Genomic DNA, 19,930 nt, shown 5'->3' with positions numbered 1-19,930 from the left:
CTCATCCCCACAGCACATATGTGTGTAGTCATAATTAATTTGAATGTCTCCCCAGCTAGACTAAGCTCCCTGTGGGCAGGGACCATAGTCTCCCAAGTGCTTAGTACAGTGCTCTGCACTTAGTAAGCATTCAATAAATATCTTTGATGTTAGGATTAATATGTGGTGGGTGTCCACTATATGAAGTACACAATACACTTGGGAAGTACAAAGAAGGGATATGTCCTCTGGTTATCAGCAGCTCCTTCTCTAATGGAAGTTGATATTCATTCAATCATTTATTGAGTGGTTGCTATGTGCAGAGCACTGTACTAAGCACTTGGGAAAGTACAATACTTTCCCAAATCCAGCACCAAACAGGTGTTGTATGACTCTGATAAACACTACTGGTGCTGATGAGGTGGAGGAGGATGGCTGCCTTTTCGTGCGCACGCTGGTCGAACCACGGCTTCTGGGTCAGCCCGTTGAGTTCCACCGGCATGGGAGAGGGGCCACTTTCCCCATCAGTGGAGTGTTCTTTAAGTACGAAGGCCAGCAAGAGGCATCCACAACTCCAGCACTTGTGAGCGTGCTGATTCACGCAGTTAGATATTCACTTGGCCCTCTTCCGATCCTCTTTTCCCTCCAATTGGTCAATTGTATGGCTTGTTCACCTACTGCAAGCTCCCTGAGGGCAGACACCTTGCCCTAGTAGTAGTAGTAGTAGTAGACCCTAGACTGCAAGCTCGCTGTGGGCAAGGAATGTGTCTCCTAACAGTTGAATTGTACTCCCAAGCTCTTAATACAGTGCCCTGCACATAGTAAGTGCTCAATAAATACCACTGATTGATGGTAGTAATGGTGTTTATAATGCACTGTTCTAAGCACTGGGAAAGAATCTGCAGATGGGAATTAGATGTAGTCCCTGTCCCCTGGTAGCCTAGAATCCAAAAATTAAAAAAAAGGGGGGAGGGGGATTGGTGACACAAGGTGAGATCATCATCAATCGTATCTATTGAGCACTTACTGTGTGTGCAGAGCACTGTACTAAGCACTTGGGAAGTACAAGTTGGCAACATATAGAGACAGTCCCTACCCAACAGTGGGCTCACAGTCTAGAAGGGGGAGACAGAGAACAAAACCAAACATACTAACAAAATAAATAGAATAGATATGTACAAGTAAAATAAATAAATAAATAAGGTGAGATGAAACCAAAACATTCCATAGCATAAAGACCACAGAGGTCAGTAGGATGCTGTGATAGGAGAAGAATTCCAGGCTCCTCACGACTCAGAGTCCATAGCCTCAGCCGCTGGCTTGGGAAGCACAAGGCTGGGTGGGATCAGAGGTTCCTGGACACTCTCTGCTACTCTCCCATCCTTCCCAGCAGTGTCCTCAGAGGAGCTCTCCTCCCTCCTCTCAAGTGCTACTCCGGCCACCTGTGCTTCTGACCCCATTCCCTCTCATCTCATTAAATCTCTCGCTCCATCCCTTCTCCCCTCCTTAACTTCCATCTTCAACCACTCACTCTCTACTGGTTCCTTCCCCTCTGCCTTCAAACATGCCCATGTCTCTCCCATCCTAAAAAAACCCTCTCTTGACCCCACCTCACCTTCTAGTTATCGTCCCATATCCCTCCTACCATTCCTTTCCAAACTCCTTGAACGAGTTGTCTACACTCGCTGCCTAGAATTCCTCAACAACAACTCTCTCCTCGACCCCCTCCAGTCTGGCTTCCGTCCCCTACATTCCACGGAAACTGCCCTCTCAAAGGTCACCAATGACCTCCTGCTTGCCAAATCCAACGGCCCATACTCTGTCCTAATCCTCCTCGACCTCTCAGCTGCCTTTGACACTGTGGACCACCCCCTTCTCCTCAACACGCTATCCGACCTTGGCTTCGCAGACTCCGTCCTCTCCTGGTTCTCCTCTTATCTCTCCGGTCGTTCTTTCTCAGTCTCTTTTGCAGGCTCCTCCTCCCCCTCCCATCCTCTCACTGTGGGGGTTCCCCAAGGTTCAGTGCTTGGTCCCCTTCTGTTCTCAATCTACACTCACTCCCTTGGTGACCTCATTCGCTCCCACGGCTTCAACTATCATCTCTATGCTGATGACACCCAGATCTCCATCTCTGCCCCTGCTCTCTCCCCCTCCCTCCAGGCTCGCATCTCCTCCTGCCTTCAGGACATCTCCATCTGGATGTCCGCCCGCCACCTAAAGCTCAACATGTCGAAGACTGAGCTCCTTGTCTTCCCTCCCAAACCTTGTCCTCTCCCTGACTTTCCCATCTCTGTTGACGGCACTACCATCCTTCCCGTCTCACAAGCCCGCAAACTTGGTGTCATCCTCGATTCCGCTCTCTCATTCACCCCTCACGTCCAAAACGTCACCAAAACCTGCCGGTCTCAGCTCCGCAACATTGCCAAGATCCGCCCTTTCCTCTCCATCCAAACCGCTACCCTGCTCATTCAAGCTCTCATCCTATCCCGTCTGGACTACTGCACCAGCCTTCTCTCTGATCTCCCATCCTCGTGTCTCTCTCCACTTCAATCCATACTTCATGCCGCTGCCCGGATTGTCTTTGTCCAGAAACGCTCTGGGCATATCACTCCCCTCCTCAAAAATCTCCAGTGGCTACCAATCAATCTGCGCATCAGGCAGAAACTCCTCACCCTGGGCTTCAAGGCTGTCCATCACCTCGCCCCCTCCTACCTCACCTCCCTTCTCTCCTTCTACTGCCCAGCCCGCACCCTCCGCTCCTCCACCGCTAATCTCCTCACCGTACCTCGTTCTCGCCTGTCCCGCCGTCGACCCCCGGCCCACGTCCTCCCCCGGGCCCGGAATGCCCTCCCTCTGCCCATCCGCCAAGCTCGCTCTCTTCCTCCCTTCAAGGCCCTGCTGAGAGCTCACCTCCTCCAGGAGGCCTTCCCAGACTGAGCCTCTTCATTCCTCCCCCCCTCGTCCCCCTCTCCATCCCCCCATCTTACCTCCTTCCCCTCCCCACAGCACCTGTATATATGTATATATGGTTGTACATATTTATTACTCTATTTATTTATTTATTTTACTTGTACATTTCTATCCTATTTATTTTATCTTGTTGGTATGTTTGGTTCTGTTCTCTGTCTCCCCCTTTTAGACTGTGAGCCCACTGTTGGGTAGGGACTGTCTCTATGTGTTGCCAATTTGTACTTCCCAAGCGCTTAGTCCAGTGCTCTGCACATAGTAAGCGCTCAATAAATACGATTGATTGATTGAGCCCACTGTTGGGTAGGGACTGTCTCTGTATGTTGCCAACTTGGACTTCCCAAGCGCTTAGTACAGTGCTCTGCACATAGTAATTGCTCAATAAATACGATCGATGATGATGATATTATTATGTTATCATTAACATCATATTATCGTTACGATCCTGATCGCCTCAGGGAATGGGCCTTTCCCTCAGGAGGGGCCGCGGCCCACTTCCGGCCGGGCGACCCGGACGTAGTTCCTCCGCCGGCTCCTTTCTCTCCCCCCCCTTCTCTCTCTCTCTTTCCGCCGCCATCTTGGGCCCGCGCTCCCCGTCCGGTAGGTGCCTTGGCTCCGCCATCCGCCTCCATCCGCCGCCATCCGCCGCCCCCGGGGGCCCCCGGCGTCCGGGTCCCGCGGCGGGGGCGGGCGGGGGCCCCCGGGGGTCCGTCCGGCGGGAACCGGCTCAAAATGGGGTCGTCGAGGTGACGGGGTTGGGGAGGGTGGCGGCGGCGGCGGCGGCTCGGGCCTTCCCGGCTCACCCCCCCCCCCCCCTCCCGCCCCCAGAAATGCCCGGCGAAGCCACGGAGACCGTCCCCGCCGCCGCCGAGCAGGACTTGCCTCAGCCGCAGGCCGAGACAGGTAAGGCCCCGCGCGGGCGGCCATGGCGGCGGCTTGGGACCGGCCTTCTCGCCCCGGTCCCCGTCGTGACGAAGCGTCGGCCGGGCCTGGAATGGCCTCTGCCCACCCGCCAAGCTCCCTCTCTTCCTCCCTTCAAGGCCCTCCTGAGAGCTCACCTCCTCCAGGAGGCCTTCCCACACTCAGCCCCTCGTCCCCCTCTCCATCCCCCCCATCTTACCTCCTTCCCTTCCCCACAGCCCCTGTATATATGTTTGTACATATTTACTACTCTGTTTATTTTACTTGTACATGTCTATTCTGTTTATTTTGTTTGTTAGTATGTTTGGTTTTGTTCTCTGTCTCCCCCTTTTATCAGTCAATCAATCGTATTTATTGAGCGCTTACTATGTGCAGAGCACTGTACTAAGCGCTTGGGAAGTACAAATTGGCAACACATAGAGACAGTCCCTACCCAACAGTGGGCTCCCAGTCTAAAAGGGGGAGACAGAGAACAGAACCAAACATACCAACAAAATAAAATAAATAGGGTAGAAATCTTTTAGACTGTGAGCCCACTGTTGGGTAGGGACCGTCTCTCTATGTTGCCACCTTGGACTTCCCAAGCGCTTAGTCCAGTGCTTAGTAAGCGCTCAATAAATACGATTGATTGATTGATTGATTAACCCTCCTGTCCTCTTCTCCCACTCCCTTCTGCATCGCCCAGACTTGCTCCCTTTATTCACCCCCACCAGTCCCCCGGCACTTATGTCCATATCTGTAATGTATTTATTTAAATTAATGTCTGTCTCCCTGTCTTGACTGTAAGCTCTCTGTAAGCTAGCTCTCTTCCTCCGTTCAAGGGCCTCCTGAGAGCTCACCTCCTCCAGGAGGCCTTCCCACACTCAGCCCCTTCCTTCTTGTCCCCCCCCCATCTTACCTCCTTCCCTTCCCCACAGCACCTGTATATATGTTTGTACATATTTATTACTGTATTTTACTTGTACGTATCTATTTATTTTATTTTGTTAGTATGGTTCTGTTCTTTGTCTCCCCCTTTTAGACTGTGAGCCCGCTGTCGGGTAGGGACTGTCTCTGTATGTTGCCAACTTGGACTTCCCAAGCGCTTAGTCCAGTGCCCTGCACACAGTAAGCTCTCAATAAATACGATTGATTGATCCGCCAAGCTCACTCTCTTCCTCCCTTCAAGGCCCTCCTGAGAGCTCACCTCCTCCAGGAGGCCTTCCCACACTCAGCCCCTTCCTTCTTGTCCCCCCCATCTTACCTCCTTCCCTTCCCCACAGCCCCTGTATATATGTTTGTACGTATTTATTACTCTATTTATTTTACTTGTACATATCTATTTATTTTATTTTGTTAGTGTGGTTTTGTTCTTTGTCTCCCCCTTTTGTCATCATCATCAATCGTATTTATTGAGCGCTTACTCTGTGCAGAGCACTGTACTAAGCGCTTGGGAAGTACAAATTGGCAACATCTAGAGACAGTCCCTACCCAACAGTGGGCTCACAGTCTAAAAGGGGGAGACAGAGAACAAAACCATCATCATCATCATCAATCGTATTTATTGAGCGCTTACTCTGTGCAGAGCACTGGACTAAGCGCTTGGGAAGTACAAATTGGCAACATCTAGAGACAGTCCCTACCCAACAGTGGGCTCACAGTCTAAAAGGGGGAGACAGAGAACAAAACCAAACATACTAACAAAGTAAAATAAATAGAATAGATATGTACAAATAAAATAAATAAATAAATAGATAGAGTAATAAATATGTACAAACATATATACATATATACAGGCTTTTAGACTGTGAGCCTGCTGTTGGGTAGGGACTGTCTCTATATGTTGCCAACTTGTACTTCCCAAGCGCTTAGTCCAGTGCTCTGCACACAGTGAGCTCTCAATAACTACGATTGATTGATCCGCCAAGCTAGCTCTCTTCCTCCCTTCAAAGCCCTACTGAGAGCTCACCTCCTCCAGGAGGCCTTCCCAGACTCTCCCCCTCGTCCCCCTCTCCACCCCCCCATCTTACCTCCTTCCCTTCCCCACAGCCCCTGTATATATGTTTGTACATATTTATTACTCTGTTTATTTTACTTGTACCTATCTATTCTGTTTATTTTATTTTGTTAGTATGTTTGGTTTTGTTCTCTGTCTCCCCCTTCTAGACTGTGAGCCCACTGTTGGGTAGGGGCTGTCTCTCTATGTTGCCACCTTGTACTTCCCAAGCGCTTAGTACAGTGCTCTGCACACAGTAAGCGCTCAATAAATACGATTGATTGATTGATTAACCCTCCTTTCCTCTTCTCCCACTCCCTTCTGCATCGCCCAGACCTGCCCCCTTTATTCACCCCCACCAGTCCCCCGGCACTTATGTCCATATCTGTAATGTATTTATTTAAATTAATGTCTGTCTCCCTGTCTTGACTGTGAGCTAGCTCTCTTCCTCCCTTCAAGGCCCCACTGAGAGCTCACCTCCTCCAGGAGGCCTTCCTACACTCAGCCCCTTCCTTCCTCTCCCCCTCGTCCCCCTCTCGATCCCCCCCATCTTACCTCCTTCCCTTTCCCACAGCCCCTGTATATATGTTTGTACATATTTATTACTCTATTTAACTTGTACCTATCTATTCTGTTTATTTTATTTTGTTAGTATGTTTGGTTTTGTTCTCTGTCTCCCCCTTTTAGACTGTGAGCCCACTGTTGGGTAGGGACTGTCTCTATGTGTTGCCAATATGTACTTCCCAAGCGCTTAGTGCAGTGCTCTGCACACAGTAAGCGCTCAATAAATATGATTGATGATGATGATGATGACAGCCGTCGCTGCCCCCGTCCCACGGTCGGTACGTTGGCCTCATCATCATCCTCATTTATTGAGCTCTTACTGTGTGCAGAGCACTGTACTGAGCGCTTGGGAAGTACAAGTTGGCAACATCTAGAGACAGTCCCTCGTCGGTGCGGGGAGCGTCGCCCGGGCCGGAGGGCGCGGTTTTCCACCCGGCTGATGGCGTGCTGCGGAGATTCACGGGTTTTTTCCCTCCTCTTCCTCCCCCTCCTCTCCCCCCCTTCTACCAGCCACCCTCCTTGTGTCTCCACCCCCCGGTGCCGCTGCCACCCTGGCCCAACCGGTGCCAGGCCCCTGCCCCGCCGGCCTTCCTGGCGCTCCCGTCTCCCCGAACCCTGCCCCCGCCTTCCTCCCGGACCTCATGGGGCCCCCCATCTCCTCCGCCGCCCTGGCCTTGGCCTCCCCCATGATCCCCCCGGCTCCCAGAGGCCCCGCACCTCCAGCGGCCCTGGCCCTGTTGGCCCTGGCTCCCTCTCCAAGGAGCCCGGCCGGGGTGACCACTTGCCCCCTGGGAGTCCCCCTGGTACCACCGGGGTCCCCTACACTGCCCGCTGCCCTAGGGCCCCCGCTTCAGCCCAAGCCTGGTGCCGCCCCTCTCCCAGCTCCAAAGGACGCCGGTGCCCTTGGGGCTGCCCAAACTCCCAAAGCCCTCCCCGCGTCTCCAGCCGCGACTCCTCCCTCTCCGCCGGCCGTCACAGCTGCCAGGGGGTCTGTCTCTCCAAACCTCCCTGCCTCCCTCCCCGTTCCCACGCCCTTCCCAGCTAAGAAAGGTTTGGTAGTTTCGGGCTTCCCAACACCGCAGGCCGTGCCCACTCCCCCCGCGGAGGAGGCCCCATTCCCTCCACCCCTCGCTTCCTCTCCTTCAGCCGTGAAAGGTCCTGCCCCCCCTCCTGTATCTCATCCGACTCCTTCGGCGCCCCCAGCTAAGCAGGGCCCGTTAGCCTCAGGTCCTCCAACTCCCCAGGCTGTGCCTGCTGTCTCCCTTCTGCCCGCCTCCTTGGCTCCGGTGTCTCCTCCAGGTCCTGGAGCTTTCAGTTCCTCCTCTCTTCTGGATGCCCCAGTCTTGCCCGCTGCTCCCCCGGCCCAAAAGAGTCCGGCAGCCTCGCCTGCCGTCCAACCCTCAGGCGCTCTGGTCTCTCCAGCGACCCTCGCTAACAAGTGTCTGGCAGCCTCCGGCCCCCCCAGGCCTCCAGCCCCAGTGTCCTGTGCAGTGCCGCCCCTTGCCTCCTCGTGCCCCTATCTGCTGGGCCTCAACTCTCTCTCCCTGGGGACTCCGGCCACTCCATCTCCGGCTCTCGGGGCCCCTGCTGCCCCATCTGCCGCACCCCTGCCTCCTAAAGTTCCCCCTGGTCCCCAAGCTGGGCCTGGCTCTCCCCCTGCTTCGGCCCCCCCGGCTCCTTTGTCTGTGGGAACCCTGACCTCTCCTCTGCCTTCTGCTTCGCCTCCAGCCTCCCCTGCTAAGGAGGGACCCGCAGCTTCAAGGATCGCGGTAGCGGCCCCTCCGCTCTCCCCGGCCCCCCAGAGTCCCCCCGTTCCCCCGCCTAAGCCTGACTATGCCACTCTGGGTTCCCCTGTGTCCGGCCTCCCTCCTCCCCTTACTCTTTCTCTCCCCTCACTTCCGTTCTCAGCTCCGAAAGCTAAGCCAGTTCCGGCAGACCCCCCAGCCAGCAAGAGCTCTGCGTCTTCCCCGGAGGTTCCGGACACTCGGGCTTCAGGCGGTCCGGTCTCTTCTCCAGCCCCCGTGGCTAAGAAAGGGCCAGAATCATCAGGCCCCTCTCTGGTCTCCCCAGTCCCCAAAGCTTCTCCCATTCCCCCGGCCGAGTCTGCCAGTGCAGCTCTGGGGACACCTCTCTCCCCGGCTCATGTTGCTCCCTCCTCTCTTCCGGACCCCGCAGCCAAGCAGGGTCCGGCAGCCTCGGGCCCGTCTAGTGCCCTCGCTGAGCCTGCTGCCCCCTCAGCAGCACTCTGTCTTGCGGCCCCGCCAGCTAAGGAGGGTCCTCCCGCGTCTCCTCCGGCTCTGGCGGCTTCTGGCCTTCCCTCTCTCCCTGCCGGGCCTGCCCCCTTACTCTCTGTCTCTCCCCCAGCCCCAAAAGCAAAGAGAGGTGCCGCAGCTCTCCAGAGCCCCGGGTCTCCCCTGGAGGTACCAGTCACCGAACCTTCAGGTGGTTCGATCTCTTCTCCGGGGCCCAAAGCTGAGAAGGGGCCAGAAGCTTCCAGGCCCTCTGAAGTGGCTCCTGCAGTCTCCCTGTCCCCCAGCTCTCCTCCCCCGCTCACTCCCCTCTCTCCTTCAGCTCCCCCAGCCAAGAAGGGGCTGGCCACCCCTCCTGTGGCTCCTCTGACTCCGGCGGCTTCCGGCCCCCCGACATCACCTGCCGGGCCTGCCCCTTTACCTCCCGTCGCTTCTCCCGACTTGAAAACAAAGAAGGGGCCGGCAACCACCCCTAGTCCCGGGTCTCCCGTGGGGACTCCGGGCACCCAACCTCCCGGTGCTCCCCAGTCTCTTCCAGCCCCTCCCGATGCTAAGAAGGGGCCGGCAACTTCGATCCCCTCTGTAGCTGCCCCCGCGGTCTCTCCTTCCCCCAAGTGTCCCCCCATTCCCTTGACCGAGCCTGCCAACGTGCTTCTGGGGGTTCCTAGCTCCCCTCCCCCGGTCACTCCCCTCTCTCCTTCAAACCTGCCAGCTGAGAAAGAGCCAACAGCTTCGGATCTCCCCCGTTCCCCTTCCGTGCCTGCCCCCTTGTCTCCCGTCTCTTCTCCAGCCCCCAAAGCAAAGAAGGGTCCGGCTGCCACCAAAAGCCCAGCATCTCCCCAGGGGGTCCCGGACACCCAACCTCCAGCCCCCACAGTTGCTAAGAAGGGGCCGGCCGCTTTGGCCACCTCCGTAGTGGCCCCTGCGGTTTCTCCGTCCCCCAAAGATCCCCCCATCCCCCTGACTGAGTCTGCCACCACACTTCTGGGGGCGTCCAGCTCCCCTCCCGAAGTCACGGCCCTCTCTTCTGCCTCCCCGACTAAGAAGGAGCCGGCAGTTTCCTGCCCTGCGGGGCCTGCCCCCTTACTTCCTCCCGCCTCTTCTCCAGCCCCCAAAGCTAAGAAGGGTCCCGGAACCACCAAAAGCTCTGCACCTCCTCAGGAGAGTCCCGGCACCCAACCTCCCGGTGCTCCGCTCTCTATTCCGGGATCCAAATCTAAGAAGGGTACAGAGGTTCCGGGCCCCTCTGAGGTCTCCCCGGCCCCCAAGACCGAGCCTGCCGCTGCCCCTCTGGGTACACCTGTTTCCCCTCCACTGCTTGCTCCCCCAGCCAAGAAGGGTCCTGCCACCCCTCCCGTGTCTCTTCTGACTTTGGCACCTTCTGCCCCACCCACTTCTCCTGCTGGACCTGCCCCCTCCCCGAAAGCAAAGAAGGGCTCTGCAGCTACCGAAAGCCCTGTGCCTCCCCAGGGGGTCCCAGGCACCCAGATTCCCAGTGCGCCTGTCTCTTCTCCAGGGCCCAAAGCCAAGGAGGGGCTGGAAGCTTCAGGCCCCTCTGTGATCTCCCCGGACCCCAAAGGTCCCCCCGCCCCCAAGACGGAGCCTACCACCGCACCTCTGGGGGCACCTGTCTCCCCTCCACTGCTTACTCCCTCCTCTCCTTCTGCTCCCCCAGCCAAGGCGGGTCCTGCCACCTCTCCCGTGTCTCTTCTGACTTCGGCAGCTTCTCCCCCACCCATTTCTCCTGCTGGGCCTGCCCCCCTCCCCGAAAGCAAAGAAGGGCTCTGCAGCTACCAAAAGCTCCGTGCCTCCCCAGGGGGTCCCAGGCACCCAACTTCCCAGTGCACCTGTCTCTTCTCCAGGGCCCAAAGCCAAAGAGGGGCTGGAAGCCTCAGGCCCCTCTGTGGTCTCCCCGGCCCCCAAGACGGAGCCTACCACCGCACCTCTGGGGGCACCTGTCTCCCCTCCACTGCTTACTCCCTCCTCTCCTCCTGCTCCCCCAGCCAAGACGGGTCCTGCCACCCCTCCCGTGTCTCTTCTGACTTTGGCAGCTTCTCCCCCACCCACTTCTCCTGCTGGGCCTGCCCCCTCCCCGAAAGCAAAGAAGGGCTCTGCAGCTACCAAAAGCTCTGTGCCTCCCCAGGGGGTCCCAGGCACCCAACTTCCCAGTGCACCTGTCTCTTCTCCAGGGCCCAAAGCCAAAGAGGGGCTGGAAGCTTCAGGCCCCTCTGTGGTCTCCCCGGCCCCCAAAGGTCCCCTCACCCCCAAGACGGAGCCTACTACCGCACCTCTGGGGGCACCTGTCTCCCCTCCCCTGCTTACTCCCTCTCCTTCTGCTCCCCCAGCCAAGAAGGATCCTGCCACCCCTCCCGTGTCTCTTCTGACTTTGGCAGCTTCTCCCCCACCCACTTCTCCTGCTGGGCCTGCCCCCTCCCCGAAAGCAAAGAAGGGCTCTGCAGCTACCAAAAGCCCTGTGCCTCCCCAGGGGGTCCCAGGCACCCAGATTCCCAGTGCGCCGGTCTCTTCTCCAGGGCGCAAAGCCAAGGAGGAGCTGGAAGCTTCAGGCCCCTCTGTGGTCTCCCCGGCCCCCAAAGGTCCCCCCGCCCCCAAGACGGAGCCTACCACCACACCTCTGGGGGCACCTGTCTCCCCTCCACTGCTTACTCCCCCACCCACTTCTCCTGCTGGGCCTGCCCCCTCCCTGAAAGCAAAGAAGGGCTCTGCAGCTACCAAAAGCCCTGTGCCTCCCCAGGGGGTCCCAGGCCCCCAACTTCCCAGTGCACCTGTCTCTTCTCCAGGGCGCAAAGCCAAAGAGGGGCTGGAAACTTCAGGCCCCTCTGTGGTCTCCCCGGCCTCCAAAGGTCCCCCCGCCTCCAAGATGGAGCCTACCACCGCACCTCTGGGGGCACCTATCTCCCCTCCACTGCTTACTCCCCCCTCTCCTCCTGCTGACCCTCCCGCTTCTACTCTGACTCCGGCAACTTCCGTCCCCCCCACTTCTGCTGGGCCTGTCCCCTTACCGCCCATCTCTGCCCCCTCCCCGAAAGCAAAGAAGGGCTCTGCAGCCACCAAAAGCCCTGCATCTCCCTTGGGGGTCCCAGGCACCCAACTCTCCAGTGCACTGGTCTCTTCTCCAGGGCCCAAAGCCAAGGAGGGGCTGGAAGCTTCAGGCCCCTCTGTGGTCTCCCCGGCCCCCAAAGGTCCCCCCGCCTCCAAGACCGAGCCTACCACCGCACCTCTGGGGGCACCTGTCTCCCCTCCACTGCTTACTCCCCCCTCTCCTTCTGCTCCCCCAGCCAAGAAGGGTCCTGCTGACCCTCCCGCTTCTACTCTGACTCCGGCAACTTCCGTCCCCCCGACTTCTGCCGGGCCCGCCCCCTTACCGCCCATCTCTGCCCCCTCCCCGAAAGCAAAGAAGCGCCCTGCAGCCACCAAAAGCCCCGCATCTCCCTTGGGGGTCCCAGGCACCCAACTCTCCAGTGCACCGGTCTCTTCTTCAGGGCCCAAAGCTAAGGAGGGGGCGAAAGCCTCAGGCCCCTCTGCGGCCTCTCCGGCCCCCAAGGGTCCCCCCGCCCCTAAGACCGAGCCTGCCAGCGCACCTCTGGGGACACCTATCTCCCCTCCACCGCTCGCTTCCCCGTCTTCTCTGACTCCGGCAGCCTCCGGCCCCCCAACTTCTGATGGGTCTGCCTCCTTACCTCCCGTCTCTGCTCCCTCCCTGAAAGCAAAGAAGGGCCCTGCAGCCACCGACAGCCCTGCAACTCTCCAGGGGGTCCCAGGCACCCAACTTCCCAGGGCACCAAGACCCAAAGCTAAGAGGGGGCCGGAACCTTCGGGCCCCTCTGCGGGCTCCCCGGCCCCCAGAGGTCCCCCCATTCCTTTGGCTGAGCCTGCTATTACGCTTGTGGGGACACTCAGTTCTCCCTCGGTCACTCCCCTCTCTTCAACCTCCCCGACTAAGAAGGATCCAGCAGCTTCCGGCCCCCCCATTCCACCCGCTTCGCCTGCCCCCTTATCTCCCGCTTCTTCTCCAGCCCCCAAAGCAAAGAAGGGTCCGGCAACCACCAAAAGCCCGGCATCTCCCCTGGGGGTCCCGGGCACACAACCTCCCGGTGCTCCGGTCTCTCCTCCACGGCCCAAAGCGAAGAAGGGACCGGGAGCTTCGTGCCCCTTCGCTGGGTCTGCCACCGCACTTCAGGGGACACCCAGCTCCCCTCTACCGGTCACTCCCCTCTCTTCAAACTCCCCTACCAAGAAGGGCTCGACGGCTTCCACCCCACCAAGTTTTCCTGCCGTGCCTGCCCCCTTATCTCCGGTCTCTTCTCCAGCCCCCAGAGCAAAGAAGGGTCCGGCAACCACCAAAAGCCCAGCATCTCCCCCGGGGGTCCCGGGCACCCAACCTCCCGGTGCTCCACTGTCTCCTCCAGTCCCCACAGTTGCTAAGAAGGGGCCGGCAGCCTCGGCCGCCTCTGTAGCGGCCCCTGAGGCCTCTCCATCCCCCAAAGTTCCCCCCACCCCCCTGGCTGAGTCTGCCACCACACTTCTGGGGGTGTCCAGCTCCCCTCCCCCTGTCCCTTCCCTCTCTTCCGCCTCCCCTACTAAGAAGGGGCCGGCAGCTTCTGGCCCTGCCGGGCCTGCCCCCTTAGTTCCTCCCGCCTCTTCTCCGGCCCCAAAAGCCAAGAAGGGTCCCGGAACCACCAAGAGCTCTGCGTCTCCCCAGGGGGTTTCCGGCACCCCACCTCCCGGTGCTCCGCTCTCTCTTCCGGGATCCAAAGCTAAGAAGGGGACAGAGGCTTCGGGCCCCTCTGCGGTCTCCCCGGCCCCCAAAGGCTCCCCCGCCCCCAAGACCGAACCTGCCACTGCACCTCTGGGTACACCCGTCTCCCCTCCGCTGCTCACGCCTCTCTCTCCTTCAGCCCCCCCAGCTAAGAAGGGTCCTGCCGCCCCTCCCCTGACTCAGATAGTTTCTGGCCCCCCCACTCCCCCTGCCGGGTCTGCCCCTTTACCCCCCGTCTCTTCTCCAGCCTCCAAAGCGAAGAAGGGTCCCAAACCCACCAAAAGCCCCGCGTCTCCCCTGGGGGTCCCAGGCACCCAAGCTTCGGGTGCCCCAGTCTCTTCTCCCGCTCCCCCCACTAAGAAGGGCCTGGCAGCTTCAAGTGTCCCCGTGGCGGCCCCCGTCTCCCCAGCCCCCAAACCCACCCCTGCTGCCCAGGCTGTACCAGCCACCGTCTCTCTCGAACCCACCTCCTCTCCTCCCGTTCCCACGGCGAAGAAGGGTCCGGCAGCAGCCCCTCTCCCCGTGGCGACCCCCACCGTCTCCACGGCTCCCCCGGCGAAGGGAGGCCCTGCGGCCACCCCAGCTAAGAGAGGCCAGGGTCCCCCTGCCGTGGGGGGAGGGAGCCTTGGGAGAGCCCCCACCTCCGCCCCCCAGCCCACCTCTCCCGCTCCCTCCCCGGACCCTCCCCCCCCGCCCCCCAAACAGCTTCCTCTGCCGCCCGAGCCCAGGCCGGAGCCCGGCGTGGCTCTGACCGAGGACGACCAGCTGCCGCCCCTGATCCCCCCCGAGCTGCCCCCCGGGGCGCTTTCCTTCCAGCCGGTGCTGGTGGACGTGGCCGGGGCGGCCCCCGCCCCCCCGGCGGCCGTGAGAAACGCCAAGGGTACCGGCTGCGGTGTGCTGTGTGCATGGAGTGTCTGCACGGCCCATCTGCTCCGCCCCCCTGACGCTAACCCTCCCGGCCGAGCCCCGGGCCTGCTTGTGTGTCCACGGCCGGCGGGCCGGGTGGGGTGGCCGGCGGGGCTCTCGGCCAGCCGGGAGGAAACCGAGGCACCCCCCACCCCACCCCGTCCCGTCGCCGCTGGCAGTCATCCTGCCTCACTAACCGTGTGGGGACGGAGGGAGAGTGGGCGGGAGGTCGGGGCGGACTGGTGGGCGAAGCCTGGGGTTTGCGTGGGCGTTGACAGGCCTCTCCCCGCAGGGTCCGGGACAGAGTCGGACAGCGATGAGTCCGTGCCGGAGCTCGAAGAGCAGGACTCGGCGCAGGCAACCACACAGCAGGCTCAGGTGGGCGGGGGGGCCCGTGGTGGGCGGGAGGGAGGCGTGGCGGGGGTTCCCGGGTCTTGGACCGCTGGGGACTCAGGGGTCAATTTTGCCTTCAGCTGGCAGCTGCCGCCGAGATAGACGAAGAACCCGTCAGCAAAGCCAAACAGAGCCGGAGCGAGAAGAAGGCGCGGAAGGTGTGGGGTGCGGGGGACACGGGCCGGGCGGCGGGCCCCCTCTGGGTGGAGGGCTGGGGGGCCGGGACCCCTGATGGCTTCTCTCTTCCAGGCCATGTCCAAACTCGGCCTTCGCCAGGTCACCGGTGTGACCAGGGTGACCATCCGGAAGTCCAAGAACATCCTCTTTGTCATCACCAAGCCGGACGTCTATAAGAGCCCGGCTTCGGACACCTACATCGTCTTCGGGGAGGCCAAGGTGGAGCCGGCGGGCAGGCGGGCCGGCTGGTTGGCTGCCTCCGTTTGCCACCCGCTGGCCCGTCTAAGTGTGCGTGGGTGCGCTTGCTTGCGTTGCTTCCCTGCAGATAGAGGACCTGTCCCAGCAGGCCCAACTGGCCGCAGCAGAGAAATTCAAAGTCCAAGGCGAAGCCGTCTCGAACATCCAGGAGAACACACAGACTCCCACCGTCCAGGAGGAGAGCGAAGAGGAAGAGGTGACCGCGGGCCCTGGCGAGGGGGCTGGGCCGCCGGCATTTGGGTGGGGGTGTAGGCCTCGAGGCTGATCTCCGCTCCCTCCCCCAGGTTGACGAGACGGGCGTGGAAGTGAAGGACATCGAGCTGGTCATGTCGCAGGCCAACGTGTCCCGGGCCAAGGCCGTGCGCGCGCTCAAGAACAACAGCAACGACATTGTCAACGCCATCATGGTGAGTGAGCGGCTGCGTCCGCCTCCCCCCCACCCCCCCCCCCGTCGGCCCCCAGGCCCCTGGCCTCACCAGCTCCTCTCTCTCCTCCCTCACAGGAATTGACGATGTGAGGCCCTCCGCCGGAGGACAAGGACATTTTTGGTGTGTCAGATTAAACGCAGCTAAATTGGAGCTTTGTACTGTTTCTATCGGCTAATAAAGTGTGGCTTGTTGGCGCCGGAGGTCCCTGCCTTGGTGCCCCCGCCCCGCCGGGAGCAGCCCCGGCTCCAGCCGCCTAGGAGAGGACCCCCACAAGGATTTGACCGCGGTGGCGGCTACGGCGTTCGGGGGAGCGGAGCCAAGATTCCTGCCTGCCTTCCAACCCGGCTTCCTTCGCCTCCAGGACCTGCGTGGGCTGGGAGACCTGGCATTTGGGCCTCCCTGTCCACCCCGGGGGCCCTTGGCTACATCCATCCTGTAGGGAGGGGGGCGCGGAGGTGGCCCCGATGGTTCCCCGGTTTGCTGCGGCCGGCTCCTCCTCACCGCTCCTGCTCAGAAGAGCAGAAATCCCTGAACGCGGGGACCCAGGGAGGTCTCGGGGCCTGGATGCCGGGCCCCTACTTCTAACCCGTTCGTGCACCTCCACACGCGTGCACACTCTGCAGGGCCTGCAGGTTAGGAACCAGACTCCCTGAGTGATTGCACAACCAGCTGTATAAAACCTGGTAGGGTTAGGTAGGGGCGGGGGCCTAAAGCCGTTCCATTTAGCCCGATTGTGCTCTGAGAGAGCCAAGGGAGCCAAACCCAACCCCAGGTTTGGGTGGGTAAGGAGGCCGAGTGCAGAGGCAGGGACCTCTTGGGTCAGGGAGCTGGCACTGAGGCCTGGGGTGGGGCTAGGGCACTGCCATCCTGCTGGTTGGGACTTAATAATAATAATGATGGCATTTATTAAGCGCTTACGATGTGCAAAGCACTGTTCAAAGCGCTGGGGAGATTACATGGTAATAAGCACTTTCTGGGAGCCAAACGCCGGGGTAGATTCAAAATCAGGTCGCAAAGAATCCCTGTCCCGCTTGAGAAGCGGCACGGCTTACTGGAAAGAGCATGGGCTTGGGAATCGGAGGACGTGGGTTCTAATTTTGGCTCTGCCGTTTGTCTGCTGGGTGGCCTTTTTAAGTTATCCGTTGGGCTTCAGTTCTCTCATCTGTAAAATGGCACTAAGACTGAGCCCCAAATGGGATGACCTGATTGCTTTGTATCTACCCCAGTGCTTGGCACATAATAAGCGCTTAAATACCATTGCTGTTATTGGGGCTTTAAAGATGGGGAGGGTGGTGGTCTATCAGATGAAGAGGGAGGGACTGGGTAAGGGATTGGAATGTGACAGGCCTGATCCAGGTACAGTGAGCGAGTTGCCATTAGAAGGACAAAGTGGGCAGAGTTGTAGGTGAGCCAGATTAGGAGAGGATAGACCTGACAGGGTTTGGTGATAGTGTGAGATGAATGAGATATGGGTGGAGATTAATGCCAAGATTGTGGGCATGTGCAGGCAGGAAGGATGGTTTGTTAAATTGGGGTTGTGGAAGAAGACCTGGCTGAGGTGATTTGAGTTTCGGACAGACTGTGAGGAGGCAGGTTAGACAGGACATCCACAAGGAGACATCAATCAGTGACGTTTATGGAGTGCTTCATTGTGAAAATCGGTGGGCTGTGCTTCAAACACAGGACAATAGAATAATAGGCTACAGATGGGGAAATGGGAGAAAATAGGGGTATGCACACAAGGGCAGTGGGGTTGTGCGGAAGGGTTACACAGCCAACTGCATTGGTGATACAAGGGAGGGTAAATATCGGAAATTCATTCATTCAATCGTATTTATTGAGTGCTTACTGTGTGCAGAGCACTGTACTAAGTGCCTGGGAAGTCCAAGTCGGCAACGTAGAGACGGTCCCTACCCAACAGCGGGTTCACAGTCTAGAAGGGGGAGACCGAAAACAAAACATTAACAAAATAGAATAAATATGTACAAATTAAATAAGAATATACAAACATATATACAGGTGCTGTGGGGAGGGGAAGGAGGGGGCTCAGTGTGGGAAGGCCTCCCGGAGGAGGTGAGCTCTCAGTAGGGCTTTGAAGGGAGGAAGAGAGCGAGCTTGGGTGGGCAGAGGGAGGGTATTCCAGGCCAGGGGGAGGACTTGGGCCGGGGGTTGGATGGCGGGACAGGCGAGAACGAGGCACAGTGAGGAGATTAACGGCGGAGGGTGCGGGCTGGGCTGGAGAAGGACAGAAGGGAGGTGAGGTGATGGATCTATGTATATATCCTGTATATATGTTTGTACGTATTTATTACTCTATTTTACTTGTCCATATTTATTCTACTTATTTTACTTTGTTAATATGTTTGGTTTTGTTCTCTGCCTCCCCCTTCTAGGCTGTGAGCCCACTGTTGGGTAGGGACCATCTCTATATGTTGCCAACATGTACTTCCCAAGCGCTTAGTACAGTGCTCTTCCCCCTAAGCCATGCTGCTTCTCCTGCCTTTATGTCCTAACTGGTCAGGAGGGGGCCTTGGCAATGGGGGGCATAATGATTATAATTACTGCTGATAATAATTGTGGTATTCGTTCGGACATGTGGACTGAACATTTTTGGAGAAAAATTATCTGCGCTATATGCTGGAGTGGAAAAAGAAAGGAGGCAGGGAGGCAGATGCAGAGATAATAATAATAATGATGTTATTTATTAAGTATTTACTATGTGCAGAGCACTGTTCTAAGTGCTGGGGAGGTTACAAGGTGATCAGGTTGTTTGTTTCATGGCATTTATTAAGTTCTTACTGTGTGCAGAGCACTGTTCTAAGCGCCGGGGAGGTTACAAGGTGATCAGGTTGTCCCACGGGGGGCTCACAGTCTTCATCCCCATTTTCCAGATGAGGGAACTGAGGCCCAGAGAAGTGAAGTGACTTGCCCCAAGTCACCCAGCTGACAAGTGGCGGGGCCGGGATTTGAACCCACGACCTCTGACTCCAAATAATAATAATAATAATGATGGCATTTATTAAGCACTAATTTATTGAGATGCAGTAGTCAATAATAATTACGGTATTTAAGTGTTTACTATGTGCCAGGCACTGTATTAAGCGCTGGGGTGGGTACAAGCAAATCGGATTGGACACAGTCTCTGTCCCATGTGGAGCTCCCGGTCTCAATCCCCATTTTACAGATGAGGTAACTGAGGCACCGAGGAAGTGAAATGACTTGTCCAAGGTCACACAGCAGGTAGGTGGCAGAGCTGGGATTAGAATCCATGACCACCTGATTCCCAGGCCCGTGAACTATCCACTACACCGGGCTGCTTCTGGGTTCATCCGTACAATGAATCCCAGTTTTACAGACGAGGAAACTGAGGCACAGAGAAGATGGGAAGCAGAGAAGCAGCGTGGCTCAGTGGAAAGAGCAAGGGTTCGGGAGTCAGAGGTCATGGGTTCAAATCTCACCTCCGCCGCTTGTCAGCTGTGTGACTTTGGGCAAGTCACTTCACTTCGGGGCAGGAAGCAGGATTAGGCCTTGAACAAGGGCCATGTCCCAGATCAATCAATCAATTGTATTTATTGAGCGCTTACTGTGTGCAGAGCACTGTACTAAGCGCTTGGGAAGTACAAGGTGGCAACATACAGACAGTCCCCAGATCCGCTCTCCTCAGTCAGGAAGGAGTTAGGGATGATAATGATAGTAATGATTATGGTATCGGTTAAGTGCTTACTATGTGCCAGGCACTGTACTGGGCGTTGGGTTGGATACAAGCAAATCGATTTGGACACAGTCCCTGTTCCACATGGGGCTCAGCGTCTAAGTCCCCGTTTTACAGATGAGGTGACTGAGGCCTAGAGAAGTGAAATAACTTGCCCAAGCTCACACCGCAGATAAGCGTCGGAATCAGGATTAGAACCCATGACCTCCTGAATCCCGGGCCCGTGCCCTATCCGCTACACCATGCTGCTTCCATGGGATGAAAATCTACTAGGGATGAAAATTCGGCTTCATCCTTCTCCTGACAGCCACCCGACTCCCCGAGAGGCACCAGTATGTGTGTGATGTATATATGTTTGTACATATTTATTACTCTATTTATTTTACCTGTACAGATCTATTCTATTTATTTTATTTTGTTAGTATGTTTGGTTTTGTCCTCTGTCTCCCCCTTTTAGACTGTGAGCCCACTGTTGGGTAGGGACTGTATATGTTGCCAACTTAGACTTCCCAAGCGCTTAGTACAGTGCTCTGCACACAGTAAGTGCTCAATAAATACGATTGATTTATTGATTGATTGATTGATGTGCTTGTCCCTCCCCGTGCTCCACCCCTGCCCTCAGGC

General features: G+C 57.9%; 1 protein-coding gene across 1 annotated transcript; it reads left to right on the top strand.

Moving 5' to 3' along the window:
* Positions 1–3,518: 3,518 nt before the first annotated feature.
* Positions 3,519–15,788, top strand: NACA (nascent polypeptide associated complex subunit alpha). Its single transcript, XM_038752442.1, has 8 exons — positions 3,519–3,546; positions 3,775–3,849; positions 14,631–14,716; positions 14,812–14,889; positions 14,981–15,127; positions 15,234–15,362; positions 15,451–15,573; positions 15,669–15,788. Exons 2-8 carry the CDS (start codon positions 3,777–3,779, stop codon positions 15,681–15,683), a joined length of 651 nt encoding a protein of 216 aa, XP_038608370.1. The 5' UTR covers positions 3,519–3,546; positions 3,775–3,776; the 3' UTR covers positions 15,684–15,788.
* Positions 15,789–19,930: the final 4,142 nt, after the last annotated feature.

This window comes from Tachyglossus aculeatus, chromosome 10 (genome assembly GCF_015852505.1).
Source record: "Tachyglossus aculeatus isolate mTacAcu1 chromosome 10, mTacAcu1.pri, whole genome shotgun sequence".
In the NCBI taxonomy this organism is placed as follows: Eukaryota; Metazoa; Chordata; class Mammalia; order Monotremata; family Tachyglossidae; genus Tachyglossus; species Tachyglossus aculeatus.
The sequence above is the reverse complement of the archived record's forward strand: the minus strand, read 5'-3'. Positions and strand labels throughout refer to the sequence as shown.